The following is a 14,909-nucleotide window of genomic DNA, read 5'->3' on the forward strand; positions in this document are numbered from 1 at the left end:
CAATTTCCGAGTGTAATCAATCACCCGAGCGCAACCAAACATAAAATTACTTGTCTTTTAGTTCTCTTCTCCACTCGTCCTTCCCTAACATTTGAATCTAGTTCTTATTTCTTGACGACATTGTCAATATATTTAGTTTTAGTCATCATAGTTGATGAATTTCTGTGAGATACAGACCCATAAGGATCCATTTAGACCCCTGGTGGTGGTGGGACCCTTGAGAAAAAGTGATTTAAAAAAGATTACTCAATGGAACAAATTATGAGCAGAAAATAGTGAGAATACCTGCTCTACAAGATCTTACAACACGTTGTGATGCGTCACATTGTCAGTTTGTAGATCAGCTATATTTGCAGCACTACACCATGACAAAGTTGTTGAACGCATAAAAGGCATTGGTGTGTTTGCAGTCAATTCCCGTGGGCTGGGGCGAGGGGAAATTTACCCGGTGACATTTGTTTATTACTCTTTCATAGTATAATCGATGATCGCAAAAAACATGTAGGCCTACTTAATGATAAATCAAAGAATAAAGTGACCTTTAAAAATATGTTGTTAGAGAGATGTGGATGCAGCTTATCATTAATTTGGGAGATTGTTAACATACACAAAAGATAGTATGGGATTGCTAAGGTTCGAAAGTGCAAAACTGGAAAATAGAGCTGTATCATAGCACTATAGGGATTAGACATTAAAATGCCTGTCTAAGTACATTAAGTGCTGAAACATTGAATACTGCACAAGGAAAATTAATGATCTGCTCTTAATAACGCGCAGTCACTACTGTGTGTTTTAGTTCAGTAAGAGGAGGGTAGGAGGACCAGAAATACCTGTTGAATGTTTTTTTCCAAAGCAGCACACCCAAAGACGGGAGGAGCTATGCACTGAACATACAAGCGTCATTGTATCCGATTAGCATTAAACCTAATATCAACCATTCTGCTCACTGCATGGGGTTCTGATCAACTTCTACACAGACCTCCAAGTCGCTTCCATCATCAGAACATTTTGCTGCTACAGTAACTGACCTGTCCTCCCCCTCAGGTGAGTGACTATGGATAACTGGGGCAAATATAGTAACAAAGAAGAATGGCTTCATGAATGTTGTTGTGGAATCATCCTAGAACAAAGTAAAACTCGTTGAAATACAAGGAGTTGTTGAGTTTAAAATGAGGTGATTCTTAATATTTACAGTTGCAGATAGTTGTGTAAACCTCTTTGTCCATATGAATCAATGGAAGTGAAGTCAACCCCCAGACGTGGATAAAAGTTGGTTGTATGGTGGTGGTTATACAGTATATTTATATTATGAAACATGATATTTCAACTTTTACCATGAAATAAGGGCTTTGTATGCTGTCTGCTATCCAGAATGATGTGGCTCTCCAAACGTCTTCATATGATGGGAGCTCTGCTCAAGCTCAACATTTTCAATCTAAAGCCAGCCACCAATTACAGTATCTGCTGAGCTCTATGCAGCACCAAACCAATCTGTGTGCCGCCGTGCGTCCCAAGTATTTACCAAAGATGAAAGAGAAGATAATATGAGGCACGTGTTTCAGGGAAGTGCGACAAAGGTCTTTCTTCCAGGAAAGTGCATCATAAGTATGAATGACGTATTTTCCAACAAGGTGTAAGCTCCAAAAATCCAGCTGTATTTCTCCAACCACCCACCAGTTGGGCACTAATGAGTTACTAGTAATATTACTGTAATATTATTACCGGTAGCCTACTTTACAGTAACGAGCAAATTAAAACATTTTATTTAAAAGGTCAAGAGAGATGATTTTATAGCCTTTTTGGCTGATTGGTGACTCTTATTATTATTCAAAACAATTTGATTCAGTTCTAAAAGAAGTTGACTTTTTAAACGTGTCACAGTGTTTAGATTATAAACAGAATGTTTAATCGCTGGTAACCACATTTATGTGTTTAGGTTATACAATCAAAAGTCAGTCATATGCATGTTTAGAATTAGAACACTAGGGGCAGTATTATGCGTGTCTTAAGTACTAGGTCTTATTACTTAACTTAATACCTGGAGACGTGATCAATGCCATTTGGCCACGCATAATACTGCCCTAGGTGTTCTCGTGAGGTGTTTGAGGTGACTCGTGTTCTAGTGTAGCCTATTTTATATCCATAAATAAACATTTGGCATTTAATTATTACACACTGGTGTTTAGGTTTTAAACGCGTCACACGTTCCAGGGATTTACAAAACAGATTGTGTTGTTGTACATCCCTTTTTTGTGGGGTAGGGGGGGAACGGGGGCAAAAGTAATATAATATTACCTTTTTAAGGAGTAATATGTAATAAGTAACAAGTACTCTCTTGAGTAATATTGCCCAACACTGCCCACCAGGTACTCCTAAGCTACTCCTCTACATGTTGTTGCTGTTGTTGGTAGGTTTTATTGTCGCTGTATAGTTTTGGCTATAGGGTTAAAGTGAGGACTTTATTTCCAGGGTTAGGAGGAGTAATGAAATGTGAATTGGTGGTACGTAAGTTAGGGTGTCTAGTCTCACTTTATTTATACGGAAACATTCTGAGCTCTTATCACAACTCCAGCTCCAGTGTAGCAGCATTCCTTCATTTCACTGCAGTGTTTATCACTCACGTTGCACGCACGCACTCACACAGGCAGCACACACACTATAGTATTATGCATTCATTTATTCTAGTCTAATTCCTATATAAATGTACCATTTAGTCTAATTGCTTGTAGGCCTAATTTGAATCATAAATAATGAAACGGGATTGTACAGTTATGTATAGGCTACAATGTTCATACATACAGTTATAATTCTATCAAACAATTGTATATATATTTCTTAGTTTTTTGTAAAAGCACTATATTCTGATAGATTATTCAGTAACAAAACAGAAAATAAATTTTCATGTAGGTGACAAACTTTCAGAAAATCAGGCGTGAGTGCCCATTTATCAGTTAAAGGGATAAGTCTAAAAAAGACAAAAGAGTGGCCGCACACACTGATAGCCAAAGTGCCGATTATTTATTAGGATGCAGAGTAGGAACCTACTAGGTTCCTATATGCAATTTCACTTGTTTAATCTGTCTGTATCCTGTCTGAGACACGGAGACTTCGGTTACTGAACACTATCAATGAATACTATCAGAATATAGTGCTATTTAACACACATTTTAAACAAAGAAAATCACTTGCCCTACCCTTTAATATGTTATTTAAAAAATATACATTATTTTCTTTTAAAATGTCAGAAACATGGCCTCGGCAATGTGTGAGGAGCAGTTCCTCTGCTGCATCTGTCTAGACATCTTCACCAAACCCGTGTCCATCCCGTGTGGTCACAACTTCTGCCTGGCGTGCATCCAGGGCTACTGGGACACCAGGGATACGGCTGAATGCCCACTGTGCAAGGAGACCTTCAGCCGCAGGCCCACGCTCAAGGTCAACACGGGCTTCGCCGACATCACAGACAACTTCAAAAGGTCTAGTATTTTTGGATTGATTGATTATTTTATTAGACAATAGAAAATGCAAACAGTACAGGGTATAGTCAAAGCACATTGGTCCAAAAGGATAACACCGAAAAGAAGACCTTGGGAGGAGGGGTGGGGCATAAGGAGGTGGGGCAATCACCTTCTCTTCTTTTGATCCGCTGACAATGACAGGTGAACTTTCAGACCTGTTTTAAAGGAAGCCAGTATTTGCTTGTTTTGACGGAAGCGGCCAGGGAATTCCACACCTGAGTGACAGTGCGGAAAGTGAATTTAACCATATTTCTTCTAAATGCGGGTGGCACCTTATTTATGCTCCCTCTAGTGTTGTGGTTATACCTGTCATTAGTGTAATATTTCCCTGCCTGGCTTGTCCTAACTTTTTGTTGTTCTTTGAAACACTGCCTAGTGCAACCTAGAACACTAAACATATTTTTTGTTACACCATCACTAAACACATGGTATATTTTACCCAATATAAAATATTCCATAAAAAAATATTTCTCATCAAAATATATTGCAGTACAGCAATACATGGCAACTTGAGGTACTCTTCTTTAATATTTCATCATGACTTTTCACAACACAAAAAAAACAAAAAATAGATTTCATGGGGGGGCACTATCATGGGGGGAAAAATCGGTGAAAAACGTGCATGTTATTTTTAAAATATTCCTAAAAAAAGAGAAATGAAGTTGGGAACTTCTCCTTTGGTCCACCCATTCCTAAGACATGTGAGAATGGTCTAGTAGTGAATAATAAAATACAAAAATTAAAAAGTCCATTGTGGGTATTGGACTTTTCTCTATCACACTATCACTAAACACGGGTGAAATTCACCCGAACACCTGCCTGTAGGAAAAACCAGGTATGTGGGCAGGGAACAAAACCTAACTTCTATGATGTCACTGAGCCTCATGAAGGTACTGAAAGACCCACCCACCTCAGACATCAGCAACATCATGAAAATTGCAAAAAATATAATCGTCCGGGTGAAAATCACCCATGTTTAGTGTTCTAGGGTTAAGTGCATTAAGGGCAGATTCACACTATGGTCCCAGATGCGCACTCTGGACCACTTGATGTGGTTGATGAACCTACCAGATGTGGTAGGTTGAATGCTGCGTACCGTTTCCCAGAGCGGATCACCCAACCATTCCCGGGACCGCATGGAGGTAGTCTCTGGAACGATTGAAGTGAACTCAGATAGGCCTATACGGATTGCTGCAATGTGAAAGCATTGAATACAGTTGAATGAAGTGTACTCGAGTGCGGAAGAATCAAGGCCAACGGGACCAGGCAATCATGTTCGGGAACGGGTTGAACCCTACCCCAAAGAAACTATGGAATGAACTTCCCATTGCAATCAGAACTGCAGACTCACACCCAATCTTCCGCAGTAGTCTGAGAACTCACCTCTTCAGACTCCATCTTAGCCTGCAGCACTTCATGCCGTAGCACTTATGCCCTATCCTCGACAAATTTACAGGCGTATGCAAAGGCTAAACTTATTTAATTTAGATAGCATATTTGTAGTAGCACTCTAGTGTATACGTTTTATTGTACAGATATTCTACTGTTAGACGGATGTTAGGTTCTATTCTATTTCTAGGTATTTGATGTAGTATGTGTTGTTCTTGCTTACTGTAAATCGCTCTCGATTAAGAGCGTCTGCAAAATGCCTAAATTGTAAATCTAACCTGATTGACATCGCTTTAATTCTAAATTAATTTAAACTGAATTGAACCGAATTTGAATCCAAAAGGTCACTGGAGGTCAAGCTACGGCAGCCCGAAGACGGCGGTGACGTCCCGCCATTACCCCATAGGTGTTCCGTAAGGTCCCACACCGGGCCTCCCGAAGAAGTGTCCTGCGATGTCTGCTGTGGAGACACCAAGCTGAAGGCGGTCAGGTCGTGCTTGGTGTGCCAGGCGTCTTACTGCCAGAGCCACCTGACGCCCCACCAGAGGGAGGCCGCCCTGCAGCAGCACAGGCTGACCGACCCCGCCACCTTTCCCAGCCAGGGTCTGTGCAGGAGGCACAAGAGACCGCTGGAGATGTTCTGCAGGAACGACCTGTCCCCGCTGTGTGTCACATGCACAGAGACGGACCACCAGGGCCACGACACCGTGCCCATGCACAGGGAGAGCGTGAAGATGAAGGTAAGGATTGATTGATTGATTGATTGATTGATTGATTGATTTATCAATGGTCAGTCTTTTGTCTGCCATGTAGTGTATTGCATTCATATGACTTATAAGTTCTAATGTGACTATTTGTTTGTTGACCAGAGTTCATGCTTACTCTGCTTTTCCGAATGTCTTCTAAATGCATACATTGTATAATTGTAATTGTAAACAGCATTTTACATGAATGATATCTTAACATGAAATAACAAAAAAAATCCCACCATGTTTTTTTCCCTTTATTGGTGGTAATGTTTCGAGCCGGGAGGCTCTTCCTCAGACCTTAGTGGTGTGCAGATTATTCTGGTGCTGCAAGACCAGGACAGGATGTATACGTGCTTTTTGACACCTTTTTCCACTTGGGAACCTACAGGCTCAGCTGAGGAAGACCGAGGCAGACATAAAGCGATTTGTTCAGTCCAGACTGAAGAAGATGGAGGAGGTCAAACACACCCTGGAGCTGAGCAGAGTACGTTTTACGCAGCAGTGCATTCACGTTAGCTACATTGTTTGTATTCCAAAAGCCCAGAAAAAACAACAACTTCATGTTATCGATATGTTTTTATAGAATACATTTCATGTGGTGTCTTCTTGTTCATTGCTTTTATCTTGACAGAGGCTAGCTTGTAGAGCATGACAGAACAGCCATGGTTAGGTATTTCATTCACAATTTACAATTTAGACATTTAGCAATCCAGAGCGAGAATAAAAAAGCATGGTAATTGGTAATACATCAAATACATACGAAGTAGTTATCATGAATCATACATAAGCTAAGAGCGTAACAGTGGAAAATGTATATAATGAAACTATGCATATAAACTATACAGTGCTATGTCAGCATTGATTGATTGATTGATTGATTGATTGATTGAAGTATTTATTAACAGTTTGCAGAATTATAGTACATTTCAAGTACAACTTAATACAAAAAACTGTCAACTGTGAGTGGACGACACCATAAAGTATTACACTTGTTTACAAGAGGGTCCACCATTTTCAAGTCATAGGATTTGTCACACACGTTACCGCAGTGAAATTTGTTCTCCGAATTTGATCCATCTCTTGGAGCGGTGAGCCGCAGCCAAGGAGCTGGGAGCTGCAGCCGTGCCGCGCTCGGGAATCATTTGATTAGTTGATTTGACCCCCCAATCCAACCCATTGATGCTGAGTGCCAAGCAAGGAGGCATTGGGTCCCATTTTTACAGTGTTTAATTGGTATGACCCGGCCAGGGATCGAACCTCCCAGTTTCAGGACGGACACTCTAACCACAAGGCCACTGTCTGGTATCAGAAAAATGATATAAAAAAAAGATACTATCAATAATGTCTGGGAACTCGGGTTTAGCAGTAAAACTGTTAATATTTCACTTGTCTCGTCTTACTTGGTCAGAATAGTGTGGAGTCCGAGATAGCAGGCAGCGTTGAGGTGTTCAGTGAGCTGATGAGCTCCATAGAGCGGAGGCAGGCGGAGGTCATCGAGGAGATGGAGGAGAAGCAGAGGGAGGCAGAGAGGAGGGCAGAGGGCCTCCTCCGAGAGCTGGAGGAGGAGATCACTGAGCTCCAGAGGAGGAGCGGAGAGCTGGAGCAGCTGGAGCACACAGAGGACCACCTCCACCTGCTGCAGGTATACGGAAACATAATGTGTTTCTGTCTGGATTAACTGAGGACCTACCTGTAGATGTTGCTCTAGATTAACTAAGGATGGAGAATCGGAGATGTGGCTCTAGATCAGTGGTTCCCAAACCTTTCAGGTCGAGACCCAAAAGAGAGATTAGGAGATTGCCCGGGATCCAAACTAATGAAAATAGCAGATTTACAAGCACCCAACGCGCACTGCTTCACGTTGTGAGCTTTTGAAACATTTTCATTCATGGAATTTCTTCAATTTCTTCAAATCATAAATTAATTTTCCTTTAAAAAACAACAACAATAATAATCTTTTGAAATATATATATATTATGTTTTTCTAAATGTAGTAAAAGTCATGACCCATAAAAATTGGTCTGTGACCCACCGATGGGTCCCGACCCAGAATAGCCAAATGGCATTGATCACGCCTCCAGGTCTTAAGTTAAGTAATAAGACCTGGTACTTAAGACACGCAAAATACAGCCCTATATGTGGCATGTGCCTGGACCGCTAGGCCAGCGGGCGACTGCAGATCTAGATGTGGCTCAAGAATAATTGAGGACGTAGGCATGTTATAAAAGACAACCAATCGGCAAAAAGTAAACTAACATCCATAGAAAATCTACGGATCTACACAAGCTCAAAATGTGTTAATAAAGTCCATAAAGTATCGTTGAATGATAATTGGGTAAATGTGTCTCCTTGTGTTTCCCGCTGTAGAGTTTACCGTCTCTCAGCACCCCTCCTTCCAACAAGGACTGGTCTGAGATCAGCGTCCACACATGCCTCTGTGTGGGGACGGCCAGGAGAGCCATCTCTAAGATGGTGGACATCTGCAAAGAAATGGAGAAGAAATTGTCTGTAGAGGGTCAGTAGTATATATTTTAATTAGAATAGATTTATTTATTTGTACAGGCCTTTTCGAAATGTACAAAGTCCTTCAAGCACGAACAAAAAGGAAAATGACAGAATTAACATTTATATATAACAGTTAATACAGTCAAAGCTTTGATAACTTCAAATGGTTATTCTCGTTGTATGACCGGCTAACTGATTGACACATTGATTACATTTTTGTAACTATCAATATAGCCTAGATTTTTTTGTGAAAATCCATGTTGGAAAATGAGCTGAAACACAAATGTTTTTCCATCCTCTTATAGAACTAAAGAGGATCCAACAATATGCAGGTATGCTATGCATGCACACGTGCTGTGCACTGCATGCAGACACACAAACACGGACAACACAATGTAGACATGAACACTTCACTCCTCAATGCAAGGTCTCCTTTCATTCATTCAATCCTCTTTCTTTGTTATCTGTCTTATACCAGTTGATGTGACTCTGGACCCAGTTACAGCTGCGTCCTGGCTCGTTCTGTCTCCTGACGGGAAGCAGGTACAGTACATTCTGAACTTAGCGTTAGAATTCTCCACAATAAATGACCAAATCTATTCCAGCGTTCTCACAATGTTCTCAAAGGATTATGTTATAGCTGTAAAACACCGTTTTTATACCACTGGAACCTATAGTGTCCCTATTCTGGGCATGTCGCGGCTAGATGAACATTTGGCCAAAATAGCCATATTAAGAGCTCACAACGTGTTGCAACATGATATGTTATGAGCTTGTAGATTGGCTATTTTCGCACAACAGATTAGGCATAGAGGGAAAACATTTGCTTGCCAAATAGGTCAATGAATGGCTTAAGTGTTTCTACTTTTGGTAGAAACACTTCGCCCAATGGCTGGGCGAAGATCCATCATGCCCCCTGTGTTCAACACGAGCTACACTAAGACACATCCTCGTTGGGTGCAAAGTGAGCCTCTCCCAAGGACGATACACCTGGAGGCACAACCAAGTACTCAAAGGCTTGGCAGCAACTCTGGAAAGCAGGAGAACCACCATCAATGCCTTGCCGCCCAGAGTAACCAACTCAGCCAACCCAATCGCGTTTGTTCGAGAAGGGCAACAAGGACAGCGGAAGTTCCCACCAAGGCCCAGGTTAGGTGAACTGGAGGCAGCCAGAGACTGGCAGATGCTGGTGGACGTGGGCCAACGACTCACAGTTCCACCAGAGATCGTCATCACCAACCTGAGGCCTGACCTAGTCCTGTGGTCCAACTCACAGCGCAGAGTGTACTTTGTGGAGCTTACAGTCCCTTGGGAGGATGCAGTTCAGGAAGCCTTTGAAAGAAAGAAACTGCGATATTCAGATCTTGCAGCAGAGGCAGAACAGCGGGGCTGGAGAGCAAAGGTCTGTGCTCAAGTCTTCGATCCTTAGGTATGCGGTCAAGTGCAAGCCTGGCTCAGGGAGTAGGACGCCCCTGCCTTGCAGAGTCCCTAGGCACTTATGGACTTAACATCATGTCCTGTGTTTTCGAAATCATTCACTCTGGATTCATCCAGTGACTGCCTTGAATAGAATGGCTGACAACAAGGGAAAGACCATGTGGCTGCTGGAAAGACAGCTGACAGGAGGAAATAGACCCCACTGGGGCAGGTATGGGCTAGCTACCCATATCAGCAGGATCCAATGCTAGTTAGTATTTGGAGACACCCGCAAATTGCTACGAATAGAATACAAGAAGAAATACCCCTAGAGTCTGCGAGAGTGGGGGCGGAAGAAGACTCACAGACGGATAACTCGGCTTTAGACCCTGGAACGGAAAAGACTACGAGGAAGACATGTGCATCATCATCATCCGAGAAAACGCTTCAGGTCTGTCCCTGCGGCTGGAGGAATGTGACATCTTCAAAGGGCCTGAAAATACATCAAGGAAGAAAGAAGTGCTTGAAGGAGGGAAAACAGGGACCTCGCATTGATTCGTACTTCTTGAGAAGTCGATCAAGTCAGTCGAATGAAGTTCAGCGACTGGAATCTCACCAAAGTTCGCAGAACATCAGCCCCCCTGAAGAAGGAAACTCAAGCACAGTGGCGGAGGCAGAGGAATGTATGGAGCCCATCCAGCCAAAACCAGCAATGGAGAGGAAGATCAGTGGAAACAAACCCCAGGTGAAATGGCCTGGAGCCTCGGAGAAGAAACAATGGGAGACAATAAACAGGGACCTGACCAGTGTCCTACAAAGCATGAGCGGCACAGTTGAAAGAAAGCTTGACAAGATGGGAGACATCATCTACTCATACGGAGCAGAACGGTATGAAGTAAGGAGCAAGCAGGCAAAACTACCAGCATTAGAGAACAAGTCCAGGCGACAACAGGAGATCGATCGGCTCATCCGGGAGAGAAGGCAACTCAAGAAGCTGTGGAGGAAGGCTTCTGATGTTGAGAAGGAGGGCATCAACATCCTCCAGGGAAACCTCAGAGGCCGGCTAACAAGTCTGAGACGAGCAGAGAACTTGCGAAAGTCACGGAAAAAGAGAGAACGTGCAAGATCACGCTTCTTCAAGGACCCCTTCAAGTTCGTGAAAACACTATTCACCAAAGAGAAGGGAGGAAACCTAAAAACATCAAGGCAGGAGCTGGAAACCTATCTGGAAACGATGTATGCGGATGACAAGCGGCACGAACAGATAGCTATTCCATCTGACATTCCACCAATTGAGGAACCTGAACATCAAATGGACATTAATCCTCCCAAGTGGAGGGAGGTGGAACACGCAGTGAAGCGGGCGAGAGCTTCATCAGCCCCAGGGCCAAATGGAGTTCCGTACCGAGTCTACAAGAATGCTCCAGATGTTCTTCGTTTCTTGTGGAAACTAATGAGAGTAGCCTGGGAGAAGGGAATTATACCTAAAGCATGGCGCAGGGCAGTAGGAGTCCTGATTCCAAAAGAGAAGGAATCCACGGATATCAGCCAATTCCGACCCATCAGTCTGCTTAATGTAGAGGGTAAGATTTTCTTCAGTGTCATAGCTCAGAGGATGTCCAGCTATCTGGAGAGAAACAACCTTGTGGATACATCAGTCCAAAAAGCAGGCATCCCAGGGTTCTCTGGATGCCTTGAACACACCAGCATGATCTGGCACCAAATTCAGTCTGCTAAGAAGGAGAAGAGGGATCTCCATGTTGTTTTTCTTGACCTCGCTAATGCGTTCGGATCAGTCCCCCACAGTTTCATCTGGGCATCCTTTGACTTCTTTAGGATACCCGAGACCATCAAGCACCTGGTCAAGTCCTATTTTCAAGACCTTCAGCTCTGTTTCACCACGCCAGACTTTACCACCACATGGCATCGCATGGAGATTGGCATAATGGCAGGATGTACCATTTCACCATTGGCATTCACCATGGCGATGGAAGTCATCATAAGAGCCTCCAAGTGGGTGGTGGGCGGTGAGCGGCTAACCTCTGGAATCCGGCTACCACCCATCAGGGCCTATATGGATGACATGACAACCATGACAAACACAGTACCTTGTACCAGGCGCCTCCTAGGAAAGCTCCAACAGAACATCACCGGGGCCAGAATGAAATTCAAGCCATCCAAATCAAGGAGCATCTCCATAGTTAAAGGCAAACTGATGGAACAAAGGTTCTTCATCGATGAAGAACCTATCCCAACGGTCACTGAAAAGCCAATCAAAAGTCTCGGAAGATGGTACGACTCAAAGCTTAAAGACTCTGATCAGGCACACGAACTCAGGCAAGAACTCATCAAAGGCCTGGAGACCATTGACAAATCCATGCTGCCTGGCAAGCTGAAAATCTGGTGCCTGCAGTTCGGCCTACTACCCCGCCTTATGTGGCCACTAACCATGTATGACATCACACTCACAAGAGTTGAGAAGATGGAGAGGATGATTAGCTCTCATCTGAGAAAGTGGTTAGGGGCCCCTCGATGCCTAAGTAGTGTGGCCCTGTATGGCCAGGGGCTACTCCAGCTGCCCCTCTCTAGCCTCACTGAGGAGTTCAAATGCACGAAAGTGAGATTAGAGATGACCCTGACAGAATCAAAGGACACCGTAATCCGAGCTACTGCCCCAACCCTGGCAACAGGAAGGAAGTGGACTGTTAAGAATGCGGTAGAGCAGGCAAAATCTGCTCTCCACCACAGTGACATCGTGGGCCAAGTTCAACATGGAAGAAGTGGCTTGGGGTTGGGTGAAAAGCGACCCTGCTGGAGCAAAGCAGCCTCCCGGGAGCGGCGTAAAATGGTTGTGGCCGAAGTCCGCCGACAGGAGGAAGCAAGCAGGTGTACCAAGGCTGTGTCGCAAGTAAAACAGGGCCAGTGGATGAGATGGGAGAGTGTGGAAAAGCGAAACATCAGCTGGAAGGACATGTGGGAGATGGAGACCAGCAGGATAAGTTTCCTTATTCGATCCACCTATGATGTCCTCCCTACCCCTACAAATCTCAACCAATGGCTGGGCGAAGATCCATCATGCCCCCTGTGTTCAACACGAGCTACACTAAGACACATCCTCGTTGGGTGCAAAGTGAGCCTCTCCCAAGGACGATACACCTGGAGGCACAACCAAGTACTCAAAGGCTTGGCAGCAACTCTGGAAAGCAGGAGAACCACCATCAATGCCTTGCCGCCCAGAGTAACCAACTCAGCCAACCCAATCGCGTTTGTTCGAGAAGGGCAACAAGGACAGCGGAAGTTCCCACCAAGGCCCAGGTTAGGTGAACTGGAGGCAGCCAGAGACTGGCAGATGCTGGTGGACGTGGGCCAACGACTCACAGTTCCACCAGAGATCGTCATCACCAACCTGAGGCCTGACCTAGTCCTGTGGTCCAACTCACAGCGCAGAGTGTACTTTGTGGAGCTTACAGTCCCTTGGGAGGATGCAGTTCAGGAAGCCTTTGAAAGAAACTGCGATATTCAGATCTTGCAGCAGAGGCAGAACAGCGGGGCTGGAGAGCAAAGGTCTGTCCAGCAGAAGTTGGATGTCGGGGTTTTGTGGCAACATCAACTGTGAGGCTGATGAAGGACCTTGGCATCAGCGGACAAGTCCTACGTCGGGCCATCAAGGAGCTATCCAGACTGGCAGAGTGGAGTAGCCAGTGGCTCTGGCTGAAAAGGAAAGACCCTAGCTGGTCTCCCAAATAAGCAGGCTGGGCAGATGCAGAGGGGGGTGCTTCTGGGACGCCAGAATGCACTGCTGAGCCTACTGGAGACGTCGTGGGGTTAAATCAGCGAAACGTTGGTGAAAGTAGGACCCCACTTGACAACCCCTGTGAAGTGTCTGTCCAGCTGTCTCGACATCACAGTGCTCAAGTCTTCGATCCTTAGGTATGCGGTCAAGTGCAAGCCTGGCTCAGGGAGTAGGACGCCCCTGCCTTGCAGAGTCCCTAGGCACTTATGGACTTAACATCATGTCCTGTGTTTTCGAAATCATTAGTCATTAATTAAACAGATGATGATGATGATAATGATGATGATCATAATGATTGACAGGTGAATCTGGGGTACAAGCAGAACCGCATCACAGCTCCTGATGATCCCCGGAGGTTTGACTCGTGTGTCTGTGTTCTGGGGAAAGAAGGCTACAGCAGTGGACGTCGCTACTTTGTGGTACAGGTAAGACCTAATATTATAAGTCACCATGACCATGGTCCAGGTTGGGAATAATAAGACAAACTGTGAGCTTGGCGTACACCAAACTATCTGATTCAGATCCATATTTTCCACTATAGTGCAGTATGGCTTACAACCTTTTTTCCTTGAAGATCCCCCTTCTTACATCTGGCCCCCTATTTAGGTAACTTGTATGTCACCGTAGACACTTAAATCCTTAATTATCCCCCAGAGTTAGTGTCGAAGTGTCCTTCCTCCGCCATCGGTGTATGAATGTGTGTGTGAAGGGTTGAATGTAATGCACAATCTATGTAAAGTGCCTTGGATAAAGGCGCTATATAAATGCGCCATTTACATTGTGTATATTTTAATTCCAGGTTGGAGACAAGACGGACTGGGACGTGGGCATGGCCAGGGAGTCGGTCAACAGGAAGGGAAGCATCAAGGTGAACCCAGACAGCGGCTTCTGGGCCGTCTGCCGCCGGAAGGCCGGCAGCCTGAGCGCCTGCGCCGGCCCCTCCGTGACCCTCCCCCTGAGAGACGCACCCCGGAAGGTGGGCGTGTTCCTGGACTACGAGGGAGGGACGGTGGCGTTTTACGACGCGGAGGCCAAGTCGCACATTTACACCTATCGGGGGTGCGCGTTCACCGAGGCCCTCTACCCGTACTTTAACCCTTGCCTCCACGACAACGGAAAGAACGTCGCTCCGTTGATCATCTGTCCCGTCGAAATAACGGGAGGAACCGGCGGGGTGGCAGGACATTTTGGACAGGAAGTTGAGACTGAGGTCCCGCCCCCCACCACACCTCTACAGCGGCTGCCACCGCCGGTGCCACCCCGGACTCGCCAATCGTCCGTTCGCTCTTTCTCTTTGTCACGTGACACCCTGTTTTGAAGGAATCTCCAACTAAAGTGGTAGACTATGGGCCAGCCAGGAACCATGGGCACAATGTAACCATGGGTAACCATGGGTAGACTATGGGCCAGCCAGGAACCATGGGCACAATGTAACCATGGGTAGACTATGGGCCAGCCAGGAACCATATATGGGCACAATGGTGGAATCATCTGGTGTGTTTAGAGTAGGGTTGAACAAACCCAGAGCATTTGGACCTC

General features: G+C 44.9%; 1 protein-coding gene across 1 annotated transcript; it reads left to right on the top strand.

Annotated features, from left to right (window-relative positions):
• The first annotated feature begins 1,015 nt into the window (after positions 1-1,015).
• On the top strand, positions 1,016-14,730 carry LOC306914260 (zinc finger protein RFP-like). Its single transcript, XM_079491250.1, has 10 exons — positions 1,016-1,044; positions 3,246-3,476; positions 5,251-5,647; positions 6,045-6,140; positions 7,065-7,298; positions 8,024-8,171; positions 8,467-8,493; positions 8,640-8,704; positions 13,673-13,795; positions 14,170-14,730. The coding sequence occupies exons 2-10, from the start codon at positions 3,250-3,252 to the stop codon at positions 14,686-14,688; spliced, it is 1,836 nt and encodes a 611-aa protein (XP_079347376.1). The 5' UTR covers positions 1,016-1,044; positions 3,246-3,249; the 3' UTR covers positions 14,689-14,730.
• Positions 14,731-14,909: the final 179 nt, after the last annotated feature.

This window comes from Electrona antarctica (genome assembly GCF_951216825.1).
Source record: "Electrona antarctica genome assembly, chromosome: 21".
In the NCBI taxonomy this organism is placed as follows: domain Eukaryota; kingdom Metazoa; phylum Chordata; class Actinopteri; order Myctophiformes; family Myctophidae; genus Electrona; species Electrona antarctica.

Bases quoted from the DNA above. Each gene is read 5' to 3' on its own strand.
- LOC306914260 (XM_079491250.1), top strand. From the start codon at position 3,250: ATGGCCTCGGCAATGTGTGAGGAGCAGTTCCTCTGCTGCATCTGTCTA. The intron at 7,299-8,023 runs GTATACGGAAAC...TTCCCGCTGTAG, and splicing joins ACCACCTCCACCTGCTGCAG to AGTTTACCGTCTCTCAGCAC. The intron at 8,705-13,672 runs GTACAGTACATT...AATGATTGACAG, and splicing joins TGTCTCCTGACGGGAAGCAG to GTGAATCTGGGGTACAAGCA.